The sequence below is a fragment of the Myotis brandtii genome, unplaced genomic scaffold, assembly GCF_000412655.1.
Source record: "Myotis brandtii unplaced genomic scaffold, ASM41265v1 scaffold250, whole genome shotgun sequence".
NCBI classification, from domain to species: Eukaryota; Metazoa; Chordata; class Mammalia; order Chiroptera; family Vespertilionidae; genus Myotis; species Myotis brandtii.
The window spans coordinates 4999721-5016191 of NW_005359478.1; the positions used below are offsets into that span (position 1 = coordinate 4999721).

Genomic DNA, 16471 nt, shown 5'->3' on the forward strand with positions numbered 1-16471 from the left:
GAGGGGATGTGGGGTAGAATGGGAACCTCTGCCCAAGGACCCTGGGTTTTATAACTTGTGATAGGTTGTCTCTCAGTCCTTCAGGAGGGGGAGGGCATCTGTCACAGAGATTCATTTCCTGCTTTAAGGGGCACAGAGCAGTCAGAGAGTTCTTCCCACTGCTGCTGCTTTTTAGGTGATTTTAGTGCAAAATAACCCATATGCCATTGTGGGATATCTTGGGGCAGCCCAGGGTCCCAACACTATCATGGTAGAATTTTTTATTTTATTGAATTTATTGGGGTGACATTGGTGAATACAATTATACAGGTTTCAGATTCTACAGTACATCATCTGTATATTATGTTTACCACCCAAGTCAAGTCTCCTTTCATCACTATTTATCCCTCTTTGCCCTCTTCTACGCCCGCCCCCCCCCCAGCCTTTCCCTCTGGCAGTCACCATACTGTTGTCTGTGTCCATAGTTCTTTCTTTTTTTTCTTTGTTTAAATGCTTCACCCTTCTCACCTACAACCCCCCAACCCCTCCCCTCTGACAGCTGTCAGACTGTCTCTATATCCATGAGTCTGTCTCTACTTTGTTATTTTGTTCATTAGATTCCACATGTGAGTGAGAGCATATAGTATTTGTCTTTCTCTGATTGGCTTATTTCACTTAGCATAATGCTCTCCAGGTCCATCCATGCTGTTGCAAAAGGTAAGAATTTCTTCTTTTTTTATGGCGGAGTAGTATTCCATTGTGTAAATGTAACCATGGCGGGATTTTTAAGCCAGGCATTCTGGAGCCAAGCTGGAGGTTGCAAACTCACTCATGCAGATGGAGCAGGCAGGTGACGTGAGGAAGGACAGCCTGATGCGAGACCAGAAGAGACCCTGTGGATGGAGGGCACAGCCACAGGACAGGAGAATTTCTCCCTGGCACAGCCCCTCTCCCAGCAGCTCCTCTGGCTCTGTGCTGTGGTTTCCTCTGCCTCCTGCCACCCGAGTTTCCAGTGGTTAAAGCCTTCTTTGTCTGACGCTCTGAGAACCCCAGCGAGGGTGCCTGCAGGTTTTCTCGAAGACCCATGTCTGGGCAGCCTCTCCCCGGGTGTCACAGCTCATGGAACAAGAGGCGGGCTGAATCACAGTTGCTCGGCGGTGTGGCACGCACATGTTCCATTGTGCTCTGGAACGCCAGGCTCCAGCCCAGACCACAGAGGGCTGTGGGCAGAGCAGCCTCTGATCTGTCTCATCTCTGGAAACCCTGACTTTCGAGCTGGGTCAGAGCCAACCCAAAAGAAAGTGCCCACACTAAAACCTGCAAGAGGAGCAGCGGCCCCGGGCAGGGCGACAGGCGCTGCCTGGGGTGCTCGTGCCCCGGAGGGTGGCTGAGGGGGACAGCCCACCACGGGCACCGCGTGTGTGCCTTCCCTCGGAAGAGTAGGGCTGGTGCGGGAGGGGTGCAGGTGCAACTAACCTCGCTGCCCAGTGGACAGGATGCGCCGGGCTGGCAGGAAGGCTCTGATCACATGAGCAATGAGGAATCCGGTCACTTCTCAGACTGACAGTTCCTCTTGAACTGGTTACTTGATCTTTTTTTTGCCCCTTAGTCACAAAGTTAAAAGAAATGAGTGGGCCTCATTCTTCAAGCTCCATCTCAGATTCAACCTCCTCCATGAACTGTTTCCTTCTCTCCCAGCTCCACCCTCAGTCCAAACAGGACTCCTCTCCTTTCCAACCTGCTACTAACATGCATGTATCCAGAGCGGTTATCACGCTAGTAACGCAGTTACTGTTCCTGGGGCCTTCTCTGCTTCAGCGCGGTCTGTGCGCTGGGCCACCCGAGTGTGAGGACTGGCCAGCGCCCCTTTATCCCCTAAGGTGGGCAGTGCTGAGCTCAGCACGCAGGAGCTGAGGGGTCCAGGGTAGACCCTGCCCTTGCCCACTCCTGGTCCCTGATGCGCTGCACTGGGCACGCACTGGGCAGGGGGTTGTGAGGCCTTCCGAACACATTTCAAATAGATCAGGTCGGGCTGGTGGAGCCCCCAACATGGCATGCGCTTCAGAAAGGTGTGATGTCTTCTGACTGCTCATAACCTTAACAGTTATCATGTAATCTGAGGGCTGCAAACAAGACCCCGCTGATAGGTGCCTGTGGAAGAGCCTGAAAGACAGGGGTGTCTCCGTGTTCCCTTGGATCCCCACAGGGGTATAAGGTGCCTGGTGCTCAGGGGGTCGGCGGCAGGAGGACCGAGTAGCTCCTGGCTTTGTGGGGCTCCTTAGCCCGCAATGTGCCCCTTCCTCCAGCTCCACGTGGGGAGGAGGGACTGACGATCCGCAGGGAGTCAGCCAGGAAAGGCCGCAAGAAATCAGGGCGGCTACTGAAACACTAGGAGCGGCAGTCAATCGTGAATGCTGTCCCTTCGTTAGAGGACCAGTGTCCACACAGGCAGGGACAGAGATGGAAGGAAGGACTTGGGGATCGGATGTCTATGATAAATGGAGGAAACACGGCTGATGATGAACCCCAATTCAGGCCTCTGGGTGCATCTACATTAAAAATCACCCTCTGGGGACCTGGAAAGCCTTGTGGGAGTCAGAGGAGGCGAAACTCATCGAAAGCAGTTTCATGCTCGAATTGAGTCTCACTGGGAGGTTGGGTGGGTGGAGGGACGAGATGCAGCCCAGGATGGGGTCTTTTCTCTGGGCGAGCTGGGCTCTGCCACTGGCACCCCCATTTGGTGGGGTTGACCTTTTCTCTTCTCAGGGGCTGGCAGGTGTCAGGCCAGGAACAAAACATTGGCCACTACCCTTTCCCTGAAACTCTTGCTCCCTTTAGGCTTCCAGTGTTTGCATTTTTAGGTCTCTTGGTTTCAAGTATCAGAAACCCAACTCAAACAGGCTTACATTTTAAAAAAAGAAGGAAGTGATATGCTGCGGCCACGGTGCTCAGTGGAGTTGGGGAAGGTCTTTTATCTCAGATTTCCTGGACAATGAGGGGGTTACACTGGATGACCACACTGTGCTGAGAGCCAAGGCAGGGTCCATGCCTGACCTGGGCCACATGGTATGTGCAGAGCGAATGAATGAATGAATGAATGAACAGATGACCGTGTGTTAAGATTGATTTCAGTTCTCACTCCCATGACTGTGAACACAGGCATCTCTCCAGCCAGGAGGTGCAGGAAGATGTGAAAAAGTGGAGAATGTAGAAAATGTGCATCTGTAAACGAGAGAAGAGATTTCTGAGCAGAGAAGCCTGGACACTTAGCGTCAACCCCAAGACCTTCTGCGAAAGGAAGTGGTTCCTGCCGCCTTCTGACCACTTCCGCGTATCCCACCCATCTTGTGCCTCACTCTGGGGAGAGGGAGCTGAAACAGAACCAACAGAAGGTGTGTGTGTGTGTGGGGGGGGGGGGGGGGGGGGGTCAGACTCTTTAGAGATCATAGTTACTGCGTCCTTATTCTTTGCTCCAACCCTCTCCAGGCCCTTCCTTCGCCCTTGTTAGCCAGAGCCCAGGGAGCGTGAGTGGAGCCTTTGCAGAAGGTCTCACACACACGCACACACGCACGCACGCACACACGCGCACGCGTGCGCGAGGCAGGGTGCAGGTGGAGTGTAGAGAAATATTTGCTGTGCGGGGATAAGGAACATGCAGAGCCATGGGGTGAGTTAATTCAGAGCTGCCAGGGGAAGAAAACCGCAGGCCCTTTGCTCTCTCCCTGGAATCCCTGCCTTGAGGGATGGAGCCCAAGCAGGCCCCGGGGGAGCTCCCCCTTTCTTTACAGAGCGGTCGCCTTCATATGTGAGGTGAGACGTGCAAGGATGAATGCACTGTGGGGTCGGGTGCTCCTGGGCCAGGTGTCTGCAGAGCAGAGGCTGACTCAGACAGGTGTCCGCCCCTGTCCTGGGAGGCATCAGGTGTGCCAGTGCATGTCCAGGTGTTTCAGGTGTGTGTGGGGAGGGGCAGTACGAGGAGACAGGACTGAGTCTTCCTGACTCTTCCACACACCGGCTGTGGTCTTCGGGGACACCGCTTACCTCTGTGGAGCTCAGGTCCCCATCGGTAAGAAAGGGGCATGATAGCGTGACCGCAGCATTCTAGCGTTGAGATTCTGGAGCCATGGAAGGTTCTGGGCTGGTGAGACAGAGCTGCAGCTGGTTTGCAAACCAGGCTCAGGGGCGAGTATCTCATTTGTGAGATAACAAACAGGTGCGGCCTAGCGCTCGTCACTCACTGGGCCGAGGCTGGCTGCCCCCTTTCTGCTGGCGCAAGGCTGTGGGTTCAAAACTGGCTTCTTGTGGGACCCGAGGGTGGGAGGCTCTCGAGGCATCCAGCTGCACAGCCCTGACCAACATCTGCCAGACTCTCAAAGGAAACAGTGGGTGATGAGAACAACGACTTTGACATTTCAGCCTGTCTTTGGTGCATCTGGCTTTCCCACAAACCCACCATGACACACGTTTATGCAATGAAGTGTTTGAAACATCAAGTAGGGGTTCATGAAAGAGCCCACAAGATCAGGCATTTCCAGTCTTAAAAGATGGTGTTTGGGGTGTGTCTCACACCCCACCCCACTTCCTCGCCGCCCTGCAGGTGGGCTCCCAGCCCTGTGCTCTTAGGGGTGCTGCTCACAGGGAGACATGAGCATTCTTGCTTCGTAATCACTCTCATTCTGTGGCCTTTCGGGGTTAGAGTTTTGGCTCAAATGCACACAGGGTGTGGGACCTTTTGGAAGGATGTGTGTAGTCTGGAAGGATGAGTTGGGGGATAAGCTATGAAGCATCACTCTTGTTTCTCCAAGTTACACCAGGAGAAAGCAAGAGAGTGAGGATGACAGCGGCAGTGGGGCCAAAAGGATCACTTAACTTATTTGAGCGTCAGTCTCCTCATCTATATTTATTGAATCAACAGATATTTATGGAGTGTCTCCAACACCAGTCTAGATTGGGAACAGCAGCATCTTAGGCAGAGGCCCTCAGGTGGGCAAGTACTTGCCATGTTTGGTGAACAGAAAGGCCAGTGTGGCCACAGTGTGGTGAGAGAGGTAGAGTAGAATGAGATAGGTTGTAGAGTTAGGAAGAGCCCAGATAATGCAGAGGCTTAGAAGTCATGATGAAGAGTTCAGATTCCTTTCTTAAGGCGATGGTGAGCCACAAGAGTGTTGTTTGAAACCCCCTGGCAATGGGCAAGGAGACACCTGAATAGTGGTGTTGCTCTTAGATCAATCAGGGGCAAAGCAGATGTACAGTCCTTAGTTCATCCTAGCTTGATGCCTGTGTCGGTGGCCAGAGCTGTTTCATGCCTGAGGCGCATGAAAATAAATAAATAAAAAAGAGTGTTGTTTGACACAGCAGACCAGCATGGTCAGATTTCTACTTGAATGTGAATGTTGTCAAGCTTCCACAATAAAATAAAGTCAGCAGCAGGCGGGCAGCACCTGCAGAGTGTCGGGGGATGGGGCACATCTCATCACTGACTGAGGTTGCGGAAGAATCTTCCATTCCCCCCAAAGAGTCCTGTTCCTGACCTGGGACCCTCCTGTCTTCATTAATTCAGTCCATGTGTATTGGTTGAGACTGCACCCTTGAACAAGACAGACAGTGTAACACATATGATTTGTCAATGCCCAGTGCTCTCCCTGTCCCTAGGAGCCTATATATTACCATTTCTACATTCCCTGGCAAGTGGGATCCTGATTGGGTCCTGACAATGGAGAAGCAATTGCAGGAGATTGGAAGGTGAAAGAGGAGGAGCCATTGTTCAGGGCAGCTGCTGAAAGGCATGTGGGAGACGGCACAGGGGTCGGGTGTGTTTCTTGAGCTTTGTCATGCCCTCCTAAGAATCGCCCACTTGAGTGCTGCTGGCAGCTAAAACTATTGGCTGTAGCACGAATTTTTCATTTCAAGGTTTTGCATTTCAGTGACCTCCCTGACCTTTGCCCTTGCAGCCTTCAGTCCCTGCATTAACCCTTTCCTTCCTCTGAATATTTGGAGTGGCTTCTGCTTTCCTGACCAGCCTCCGAGTGATCCACAGGGGCAGGGCAAGAAAGGGAGTATCTTGGATCTGATCATCCTGTTTTGGGGGGTGGGGCTGAAGGATCATTTTGGCCCCATTGCCACTGTCATCCTCTCTCTCTTGATTTCTCCCCTCAACCTGGTGTAACTTGGAGAAACAAGGGTGATGCTTCATAGCTTATCCCCCAACTCATCCTTCCAGACTACAAAAGGACATCAAAGTCGCCATTCTCTTGGACACAAGAGATCAAATTGAAGCATAAAGCAAGCAGTGGCTACCTACCTACTCAAGTGAGAAAACAAACCTTCTACCCCTTGCAAATTTCCCGAGCCAATCAGATCTTGTGAGGTGGGAGTAGAGAGGGGCCTCTGCAAAAACAACAGAGAAGCAGCACAGCCTGCGGAGAGCAGTCAGAATTGGCTGTGAGAGTCTTGGCTCTGCCTCTCACCTTGTGGAGGGAAAAAGCAAAACGCCTGAAAGGGAATGGGAGTTGGATGGACCACCGACTTCTCTAAAACGGCTCTGGATGCGAAAAGACAAAGAGTCATCATTGAAAAATCTTGGGTGGGGGGGGGGGAATGTCTGATGTGGGAATGTATGTCCCCCTAAACTACCACTTGAATATGAGTGGTATTATAAAAAGGCATGAATCCCGGGAGGTGGGGGATCCCTGGGTCATCTTGCCCTCCACAGAGAGGAAAAATAGCACAGAAAACAGGACACCATGTATAATCACAACAAAACTACAAACTGTCAAGCAATTAATCTAAGAAAGAATGTAGGAAACCATCCTAGAGAAAAATTTTAAAGGTCGTGAAAAATCTAATCAGGGAAAAAACATTGTAAAAATAACCCTCCCCCCAAACTACTGCAATTACAGTTAATCGTGCTCTAGAACATTTAGGAACATGATACTATTTTGTCCTAATCTTTTCAGGAGAGATTAAATATACTTAAGTAGCCCAATCAATTTGAAAAAGAAGAGCGAAGAGGGGGAACTTTGTCATAACTAGCTCTTGAGACATTCTACAAAGCCATGATTATGAAAACCGTGTGACCCTGGTCCTGGGATACAGAAACAAACCAATGAAATGGAAATAAGAGCCCAGAACAAGACTCTATGTAAAAAGTTGTTATGTGATGAATTGAACCTCCCAACAGAAGGTTTAGGCAAGAAAGTGAGAGAACTAAATTTGTTTTTCAAAACCTTTCTTGCAGCATTTTGCAGGGAGTCTTGGGTTTGGGAACAGCTGGTGGCAGAGTGACCAGTTAGGGGGCCATTGCAGTATTTCAGGTGAGAGATTACAAAAATAGCAGCAGGAAGAATGGGAGTGGAGAAGGTGTGATGTGAGAAACAGTTGTCCTGGGTGACTCGTTAAATGTAGGGAGAGAAGAAGAGAGAGGAGTTGAAGTTGTCACCAGAAAGAGTGACCTCAGGTGATTACAGGTTGTATAGGGAGGGGTGGGGCGGGCAGAATGTGGCAGGGACACAGGTTTGGCGTTGATTTGGTGCAGGGGGAGAGCCAGAATGATAGTCACGGAAATGCCAAAGCATGATAGAGCAGCTAATGACATTGAAAAGCAGGGCCCTCCAGTAGAATGGAGAGTAAGAGTTTGTGAGAGGTTTATATGGTTTATAGGAAGAAGGACTGTGACCAAAGCTGAGCTGGGAAGTTGTTGGCACATAAATGGTATCTGAGGCCAGAGGAAAGGGTGGGGCCAGTCCAGGTAGAGTTGCCATCTTTACCAACAAACAAGTAGGACAATCAGTTCAATTTGAATTTCACATACACAATGAATACTTCTTAAAACATATTCCTTGTGATATTTAGGACCTACTTAACCCTACACATCATTTACTGTTGATCTGAAATTCAAATTAAACTGGGCAGCCTGCATTTCACCTGCCAGCCATAACAGCCCCTGCAAACAGGAACGGCTCCGGGGACCAGGACGGCATTGGCTGTGGGGAGGAGGGGGTGCAGGCTGGGCAGCCTGGAGTACGTGTCTCATGGGGAAGGGGGGCAGCTGGTGCCCAGATCTTGCTGATTGCATTTGCAGAGATGGCCTTCAGGGTGTCCAACATCCTAATGTTCAAAAACAGAAAATAGATGTTTATTATGAAACATCCCAATTTTATAAGGGGACAACCACGGAAAAGAAAACACATTGCGAAGCACAAGCAAAGCAGGTCTGTGGTTCCATAAGGCACATGGGCCACTGGTTTGCAACCTCTGGTGGACTCTCTGGCGAGTGGGTGGGGCCGGTGTTTCACTGTAGATTATGGTGCTTTGGAAGGTCAGGTACAAAGGCTTTGTGCAGGGAGAGGATGACAGCAGGGGACGAGTCTTTCATGTAAAAGGTAAGATGTGAAAGCCACGCTTCCCACCACAACTCCACGGCGTGCCCCTCGGTGCCTGGATGTACCCATGGCCACTGCGCCCGCCCGTAGCTGGGCGGCAGCTGAAGCCACGGGCCTGCACCTGGTGCTACCTGCTCGCAGGGCCCGCCCAGCCTCCCGCCAGCCTCGCCGGTGCTCGCGCAGCCATTGGGCAGTGCAGGCTTTCATCAGAACGTTGTGGGTGGAAACTTCCCGGGGTTTGCGCTGAGCTTCCTGAGGGTTCTCAGCTTCCAGCCTCCCAGCCTCGCCGGTGCTCGCGCAGCCATTGGGCAGTGCAGGCTTTCATCAGAACGTTGTGGGTGGAAACTTCCCGGGGTTTGCGCTGAGCTTCCTGAGGGTTCTCAGCTTCAGATGCAAAGTGAGTGGGTGTCTCTCTGAGAAGCTGAAAGAGAGAACCAAAGTGAGGTGTTTCCCTTAACCATGGAAACTCTATAAAGAAGGCGCCGGCTCCCTCCTCTCGAGCAGTCAGCAGCAGATGTCCCCTCGTGACACCTGGACTCCAGGGACTAAGAAGGAGGTACGCCCTTTGCAGGTTCTGTGGCTGCCATGCAGCAGCCCCTAAACTACCCGTACCCCCAAATCTACTGGGTGGACAGCAGGGCCCCCTCCCCTTGGACTTCTCCAGGGACAGTCCTCCCCTGTCCCTCCTCGGTGCCTAGAAGACCTGGCCAGAGGAGGCCACCGCCACCGCCGCCACCACCACCACCAACACCGCCACTGCCACCCCTGCCTCCACTGCCACTGCCACCTCTGAAGAAGAGCAGGGACCACAACACAGGCCTGTGTCTCCTTGTGATGTTTTTCATGATCCTGGTGGCCCTGGTTGTGCTGGGGCTGGGGATGTTTCAGCTGTTCCACCTGCAGAAGGAGCTGGCCGAGCTCAGAGAGGTAAGCCCTGTGCTTGCTGGGGCCCGAGTGCTGGGCTGGAACAGCTCCACACAGTGGACGGTGTCAGGCTGCCCTGGTCCACGTGGACCATGGTCTTCCTTGCAAAGTGCTCTTCAGTCCCATATTCCTGCCTCAGAGGTGGACCGTCTTAGTCATTCTGTGCTACGGACAGAGAACTGGAGGCTCACATAAGTAAAAGGAATATCTTTTATCATGTAGAGGATCAGGGTCATGAGAGGCTGCAGCTACAGTCTTCCTTTCTGAGATGGCAAGTCAGCCTGGTGAGCCACGTCCTTAGTGACACAAGGAAAAGGAACATTGAGCATCACTTGGAAGTGAATTTGTGCAAATGGCCAAACTAAAAAAAAAATTTTTTTTAAAAAGAGTTAAAAATGTCAGAAGTATGCCAAATCACAAAGCTGGAGCACAGGGAGACACAGCTGCTCGGCCAAAGTCCGAGGTAGGAGAGGCTGTGTGGTATGTAGATGCCTTCCCAGAGCCTGATATATTGAGCAATTCCGTCTCCTTTGCTTAGGAAACTTTATATTTATTATACGACTTTTCTCTTTCTCTTTGTCAGTCCTCCAGCCAAAGGCATATTGAATCATCTTTGGAGAAGCAAATAGGTGAGTCCTTTTATGCATGCAGATTGAGTTTCCAAAGATGGTCCTCAGAGCTGGGCCCTGTGGGTGGAATGCTGTGAGTTGCATCTGTTCTCGGGCACATTCTACTACAATAGGAATCCTGGCTGATTCTGAATCTCTGGTCCTTTTGGTTCTCTGAGCTGCCCTCAACTATGAAGTCAAGTTAATTGCTCAAAATAAGTGTATCTGAGTACTTCCCACAATTAAAAATAATTTCCACTTTGGGAAGAGACACACACCTCTTCAACCCTGGATCTTTGTTGCCTGAGAAGCTGGCTCCAGGTCAGTCTCCTTCCTCAGGCCTCCTGGGTCCCAGGCACAGGGCGGTGGCTGAAACTCCTCAGAGAGGTGGGGAGAAAGAGAGAGAGAGAGAGAGAGAGAGAGAGAGAGAGAGAAAGAGAGAGAGAGAGAGAGAGAGAGAGAGAGAGAGAGAAAGAGAGAGAGAGAGAGAGAGAGAGAGAGAGAGAGAGAAAGAGAGAGAGAGAGAGAGAGAGAGAGAGAGAGAGAGAAAGAGAGAGAGAGAGAGAGAGAGAGAGAGAGAGAGAGAAAGAGAGAGAGAGAGAGAGAGAGAGAGAGAGAGAGAGAAAGAGAGAGAGAGAGAGAGAGAGAGAGAGAGAGAGAGAAAGAGAGAGAGAGAGAGAGAGAGAGAGAGAGAGAGAGAAAGAGAGAGAGAGAGAGAGAGAGAGAGAGAGAAAGAGAGAGAGAGAGAGAGAGATGTTTCTAGGAAAGGTCTTCTCTTTAAATTCTCTAAGAGATTAATCAAGAGTCAAGCTTTAGTTAAAGCATTTAATAGGATGTACCGAAGCTTTTAAAAAGTGGGGAATTGATCATCCACATTAGGATGGTTCTTTTGCAGTCACTAGAAAGATTGGGGGAAGACGTCAGCCATTATTCAAATAATAAAGGAAAATTCTTTGTATGAGATCCAGGACAGGAGGAAGGCGAAATGTTGAGCATTGACCTCATCACATTTCCGGACATAGTTTTGGAAACTGTGGGCAGACAGATTTAGGACAGAGAGATTAACCTAGGACTTATGGACCTTTAGACTTGCTAAGAATAGGAAGGGAGCTTAGATTGCATCTGGTCCAGTCATCTCATTTTTCAGAAGAGGGACAAAACACCAGGCAGATGAGGCCACATGCCCCAAACCACTGGTGTGGACCTACAGGGCTTTCCAGTATATGGACTGATACCTCGTGAAATAAGGCAACTCCCATCTCTCTTTGATGATTATGAAATGAGAAATATAGATGGGAAGAAAGATGCCTCTGCGAAGACAGTAAGTAAATCTTATTAGAAATTGGGAAGAAAACATAAGGCAGCACTGGCCAGTCAGTAAGGGGAGCCCATTCCTCAGGAAGTGCCTGCTCAGGTGATCCAAATCGCCCTGCTGCCTAGAATGTAGGAGCCAACCTCAGGAGGCTCTGGTCCCCAGCTCTGGGTCCAAGTCCCTAAGGGTAAGAAAGTCCAGATGGGCACAAGCAGTGTATAAATATTTGCTAGAAAAAACAAAGCCTCTAGAAGATTTCTAGGCTAAAATAGATTTGAAAATCAGTGGAATGTGGCTGGTGAAACTGGTACCCAATTACTCATCTTTCACCCACTCTCTGGAGTCATCTTAGTGATTAAAAGTCAAGCGAGCAGATGAGTCAGGTCTACCAACCCCAGAACAATCATCTTCTCCAGATCAACCCAGATGGACCCAACATTGGTTAATTATCACATGGAAATCAAATTAGCAACTTTGCTAATAAGATAAGAGATGCAAATTAAAACAAGAGATACCCATCTTCATCCATCAAATTAGGAAAAAACAAACCCAGCTGGGAAGAAATGAGAGAAAGGGGCTGCTTAAACATGATGGACAGCCAGGGGCCTGTAAGTTCTGAAGAGCAGTTTGGAAACATATATCAAAGGATCAAAACTGTTAATTTACCTTGTAATCTTATCACAAAGAATTTATCTTTAGAAAATAATTAGAGCTGTGCCTGAAAAATTATGTACAAGGATGTTCATCACTTCCTTACAAGGCCATTTATAATAAACAATTCGGAAGAAATGTAAATGCCTCTTAATAGGAGATTAGTTGAATGCACCATGGTGTATTGAGATGACAGCATAATAAACAGCAGCTAAAAACCATATATTAGAAGAACACTTAATGTCATCGAGAGTGTGCACTCTATAGTGTTAGGTAAGGACATACGTTAGTTTAATATTGACTATATACATATATGCATATTTTTATATCTTGATGTTCTTAGCAAAGAACTGGGAAGAATTTATATTTTAGCATGGTGACTGATTCCCTCTGGGAGGCACTAAGCTTCTTTATGTACATCTTTTTCATGTTCCATTTTGCCACAGTTAATTCATTATCTCTTTTATTCATTCACAAATGTTCTTGGGGTGCTTCCTATGTGCCAGGCTGGGTGTTGGGTTGGGGGTGACCACTGAGAACAAGAGAGACGAGGGACCTACCCTCATTGAGCTTGAAGCAAGCTGGAGGAGCTAACCAAAGCGGGCAAACAAACCATATCTTTCCAAAGCGTGCTGAGTGTGCCTAAGGCAGATGGTCTGGAAAGTCCCAAGGAGGTCTTGTGATTGTGTGTGTGTGTGTGTGTGTGTGTGTGTGTGTGTGTGTGTAGTGCCGTGGGAGGGTAGGAGAAAGCATTTCAGCAATGAAAATGGCATGTGCAAAGATCCTGGGGCAGAAAACAGTCATCACCCAAGTATGGGTTATATTTCTAGTTTCCTTATTCCAGTATTTATCCAGCAGGTAATCTTACTGAGCGCTTTCTATGAGAACTATACCATACAAGGCTCTCTGAGGGCTATAAAGATATGCACCATTTCCTGTCAGAACATGGCCTAATGCCAGATCAGCTGCACAGACGGCTTGTGGTGCAGGGATGCAGGCAAGAGTCAGCTTCGCCTTTCCTGTTCACTAGCACCTCATTCATGGTGGGTGATCTTGGGTGGCTGCAGAGGTAGCAAGAGCTCAGGGAATGTTCTCAGTTGTTGAGGCCTTCTCATGCACCTTTCTAAGACTCCTTCTCCAGTGTCTTAGCTCAATTCATTAGCTAAGTGGTAGCTCTATAGCTCTATTCAGTTAAATATTTGAAGTCAGAGAAGTAGTGTCTATTTTGAGAACTATTCTCTATTTTAACTCCTCAATGTAATTTAGCAAACATTTACTGGTCACATGCCCTGTGTTAGAAACTGACCTGGATACTCTGGTGGATTGAACCTGTAGTAAGGAGTTTACCATTTATTTGAGAGAGGTAGGCAAGTTACACAGTTTTCACAGAAAAGGGGTAGGTATCCAAGTGGGCAAGAGAGGTGAAGACAGGATGATTCTGGGAGGGGAAAATCCTATTTGACTAAAAAGGCTTGGGAGGGTGCCCCGAAGAAAGAGGTATTTTCGATGGTATTTATAGGGTTGATAGCAATCTAACATAGAGATCTGTTTGGAAGGGCATTCTGGGTAGAAGGAACAACATCAGCAAAGGCACAGAGGCAGAGAGCTGGGCATGTTCAGGCCACACCAGGAGTCCTAGGGGAACCATACACAGTTATACATTCAATGAATCCATTCAAGGTGTTTGAGCCTTAGGATAATTAATGTGGGGCAGGTTGTAGAATGCCTTTGGAGAAGACCTAGCAGCCAGGAGGTGAATTACCAGTCCTCTTCACCCTCTGGCCTGCTGAGTCTTAGGGACAGTAAAGCCAGAGCAGAAAGAGTCCCGGATTGGAGTCAGGATGCCCCAGTGTCGGTCCCACTCTGACCCTGAGTAGTCGGGTCTTGTTGAACAAGCCACCCAACTTCTAAGCTCATTTTGCCATCTACGAGGTGGGACCGGAATCTCTACAGCTGAAAGGGTTGTGGCACGTTCCAAATGCAGGAACTGGTATGACAGCTCCTAATGAATGAATGAAATTGTTAACGAATGTCATTTTATTGTAACAGTATAACATGCCTACGTCTGTCTTAATTTGGTTTATTTTTTACCTTTCCCTGTCTGTAATACGGGGGCTATGAGTTCCACAGTTTGGATTTGCTTTAGTATGTGTTAGACTGTTGCCATTTATGCATTTTTTAAAAAATCTCTTTTATTTAAATGCCCTGTTTAGAGTTCCACCAAAAGAATAGTCAATATCTCATTTTTACTTCTATATCTCATCTCTCTACGATACAGGTCACCCCAATCCAAGCTCTGAAAAAGGGGAGCAGAGGAAAGTGGCCCATTTGACAGGTGTGTATCGGGAAGGTGCAAGAGGCAGGAAGTAGAACAGCTGGTCGGTCTCCATCGCTGTGTTCTGGGGGAGCTGATAATTGGAGGAGAGGCCCCGTCCCGGCACGGGTGGACTTTCAGCCGGTGGTTGTGTTGTGGAGTGAAATGATTGATAGCGATGTGGTAGGGGCAGTCCCTGTGGGAAGTTCATACACACCGAGAAGTGGATGAGTATCACAGACTGTGTGTGCCACTGTCCCTGGGATTGCTTAGGCAGAATGATCCAGTCCGGAGACAGGCTTCTATAGAGCACATACATGTGTATGTGCCAAGCCTTGGGGACATGGAGAGAAACAATCCGTGGTTCCGCCTTCAAGAAGCCTAAAATCCAATAGGGAAAGAGGTACACAGGTCAGCACTTCAATACTGGAGAGGTTCTCTGCTTAAGGTGTGTGCATGATGTTGTGGGGACACAGAGGAAAGGGGGTTTCAGCCCAAAGAGGGGGACTGCAGGTGAGGAGTTGGGTCCCTGAGGTCCTTTCCAACTTTAGATCTGTAGAGAGTTCCTTGGATTTGGCTTTTTCCCTCCTGGAAGGACCCTAGAGCCTAACCTTCTATTTCTGAAGATCATAGAACTTTTGTTCCAGAGAGCCAAGTTCTGCTCACTAACTTCTTACTGCAGTTGGTTAAGGGTATATATTATTGTCCATTGTGTGTCTCAGAAGGAATTTAGTGATGGATGAGTCTGACCCCTTGGCCAGCTCTATGGGGGTTATGTCATTTTGGATTAAAACACACACACACACACACACACACACACACACACACACAACCTTTTGCTCAAGGGAAGGCAGGTCCACAGTTTTGCCTTGGAAGCTTAGTTTGTCGGGTGCATGAGCATCCCTGGCTAAAAGCTCATCTCTGACTTGGTTTTAGGCAAGCCCAACTCAAGATCCATCCCTCTGGAATGGGAAGACACCTATGGAATTGCCCTGGTCTCTGGGGTGAAGTATAAGAAGAGCAGCCTCGTGATCAATGACACTGGGCTGTACTTCGTGTATTCCAAAGTGTACTTCCGGGGTCAGTCCTGCAAGAAACAGCCCCTGAACCACAAGGTCTATATGAGGAACTTGAAGTATCCCCAGGACCTGGTGCTGATGGAGGAGAAGATGATGGACTACTGCACTACCGGCCAGATGTGGGCCCGTAGCAGCTACCTGGGTGCGGTGTTCAATCTCACCAGTGCTGACCATTTATATGTTAATGTGTCTGAGTACTCTCTGGTGAATTTTGAAGAGTCTAAGACATTTTTTGGCTTATATAAGCTCTAAGCGCACTTTGGGGTTCTCTCCATTATGGCTCCTTGATACAGGCACTGAGAATGTTGTCTTGAAGGAGGGTCTTCTTAAGCCCACTTGAGGTCAAGTGAGAAGACATAAACCAAGAGGATTCTGAGACCACAGAGTCCAGCAGGTCTACGGTTCCCCATCTCGCCCAAGGTCCATGAGCCAGACAGGATGAGGAAGATAGCTGGTGAACATAACACTCTGGGCTGCATGTCAAAATGCAAGATGGGCCAAAGCAGCTACCGGGGTGTTCTACACTCAGCTTCAGAGGCAAAGAGTGTTTGGGCACATCGCAATGGACACCTTCTAACTCACCTCTTGCGGTGGGTCTACTGTCTACCTCAGGGAGGCTGTTTTTCAGTTGTAAGGGATGGAAAAAGGTGACTAAGCTCAAGAGACTGAAAGGCCGGTGTCCCAGTGACAGCATTTTTACTTCTCAAGCCATAGCCTGAGCTGCCAGGTAAAGCAAATAGAAAAGCTAGGGATATCTTTGGGGGATGCAGTCCATTCCCTATACAGCATGTATGTTTCCAGAGCAATGGTAGGTGTGGGGGGTGTGTGTGTGTGTGTGTGTGTGTGTGTGTGTGTGTGTGTGTGTGTGTGATTAGGAAAGCTACCTAAATAGGAAGAACATGTTAGGGAAATATGGGATGCATTTGGTGTCAGTTTCAAATGCTTCTTGGCAACCAACTCTAACAGTCCTCTAATCTTGGATTGTCACCTAGTGATGCTGTTTTCCTATAATATAACCAATATTTATATATATTTTGTGCATTTTAAATGGAAAGAATACATGTAATAAAAACTATATTTTAGAATACAGATAAGAAATATGGATGTACTTTTTAGAAGTCAGAAAGATTTTGCTTTTTTCCTTAGTCTTTCTTCCTTCCATGGCTTCTTAATTCGTAATGACTTAAGGCCACTTCAAGGAGAATTTACTGGGGTGAGAAGCA

The 16471-nt window shown here is 48.6% G+C and overlaps 1 protein-coding gene across 1 annotated transcript; it reads left to right on the forward strand.

Annotated features, from left to right (window-relative positions):
* The first annotated feature begins 3090 nt into the window (after window positions 1-3090).
* Window positions 3091-16259, forward strand: FASLG (Fas ligand (TNF superfamily, member 6)). Its single transcript, XM_005867665.2, has 5 exons — window positions 3091-3310; window positions 8837-9287; window positions 9868-9913; window positions 14134-14190; window positions 15106-16259. The coding sequence occupies exons 2-5, from the start codon at window positions 8946-8948 to the stop codon at window positions 15498-15500; spliced, it is 840 nt and encodes a 279-aa protein (XP_005867727.1). The 5' UTR covers window positions 3091-3310; window positions 8837-8945; the 3' UTR covers window positions 15501-16259.
* The last annotated feature ends 212 nt before the right edge of the window (window positions 16260-16471 follow it).

Bases quoted from the DNA above. Each gene is read 5' to 3' on its own strand.
- FASLG (XM_005867665.2), top strand. From the start codon at position 8,946: ATGCAGCAGCCCCTAAACTACCCGTACCCCCAAATCTACTGGGTGGAC. The intron at 9,288-9,867 runs GTAAGCCCTGTG...TCTCTTTGTCAG, and splicing joins AGCTGGCCGAGCTCAGAGAG to TCCTCCAGCCAAAGGCATAT. The intron at 14,191-15,105 runs GTGTGTATCGGG...ACTTGGTTTTAG, and splicing joins GAAAGTGGCCCATTTGACAG to GCAAGCCCAACTCAAGATCC.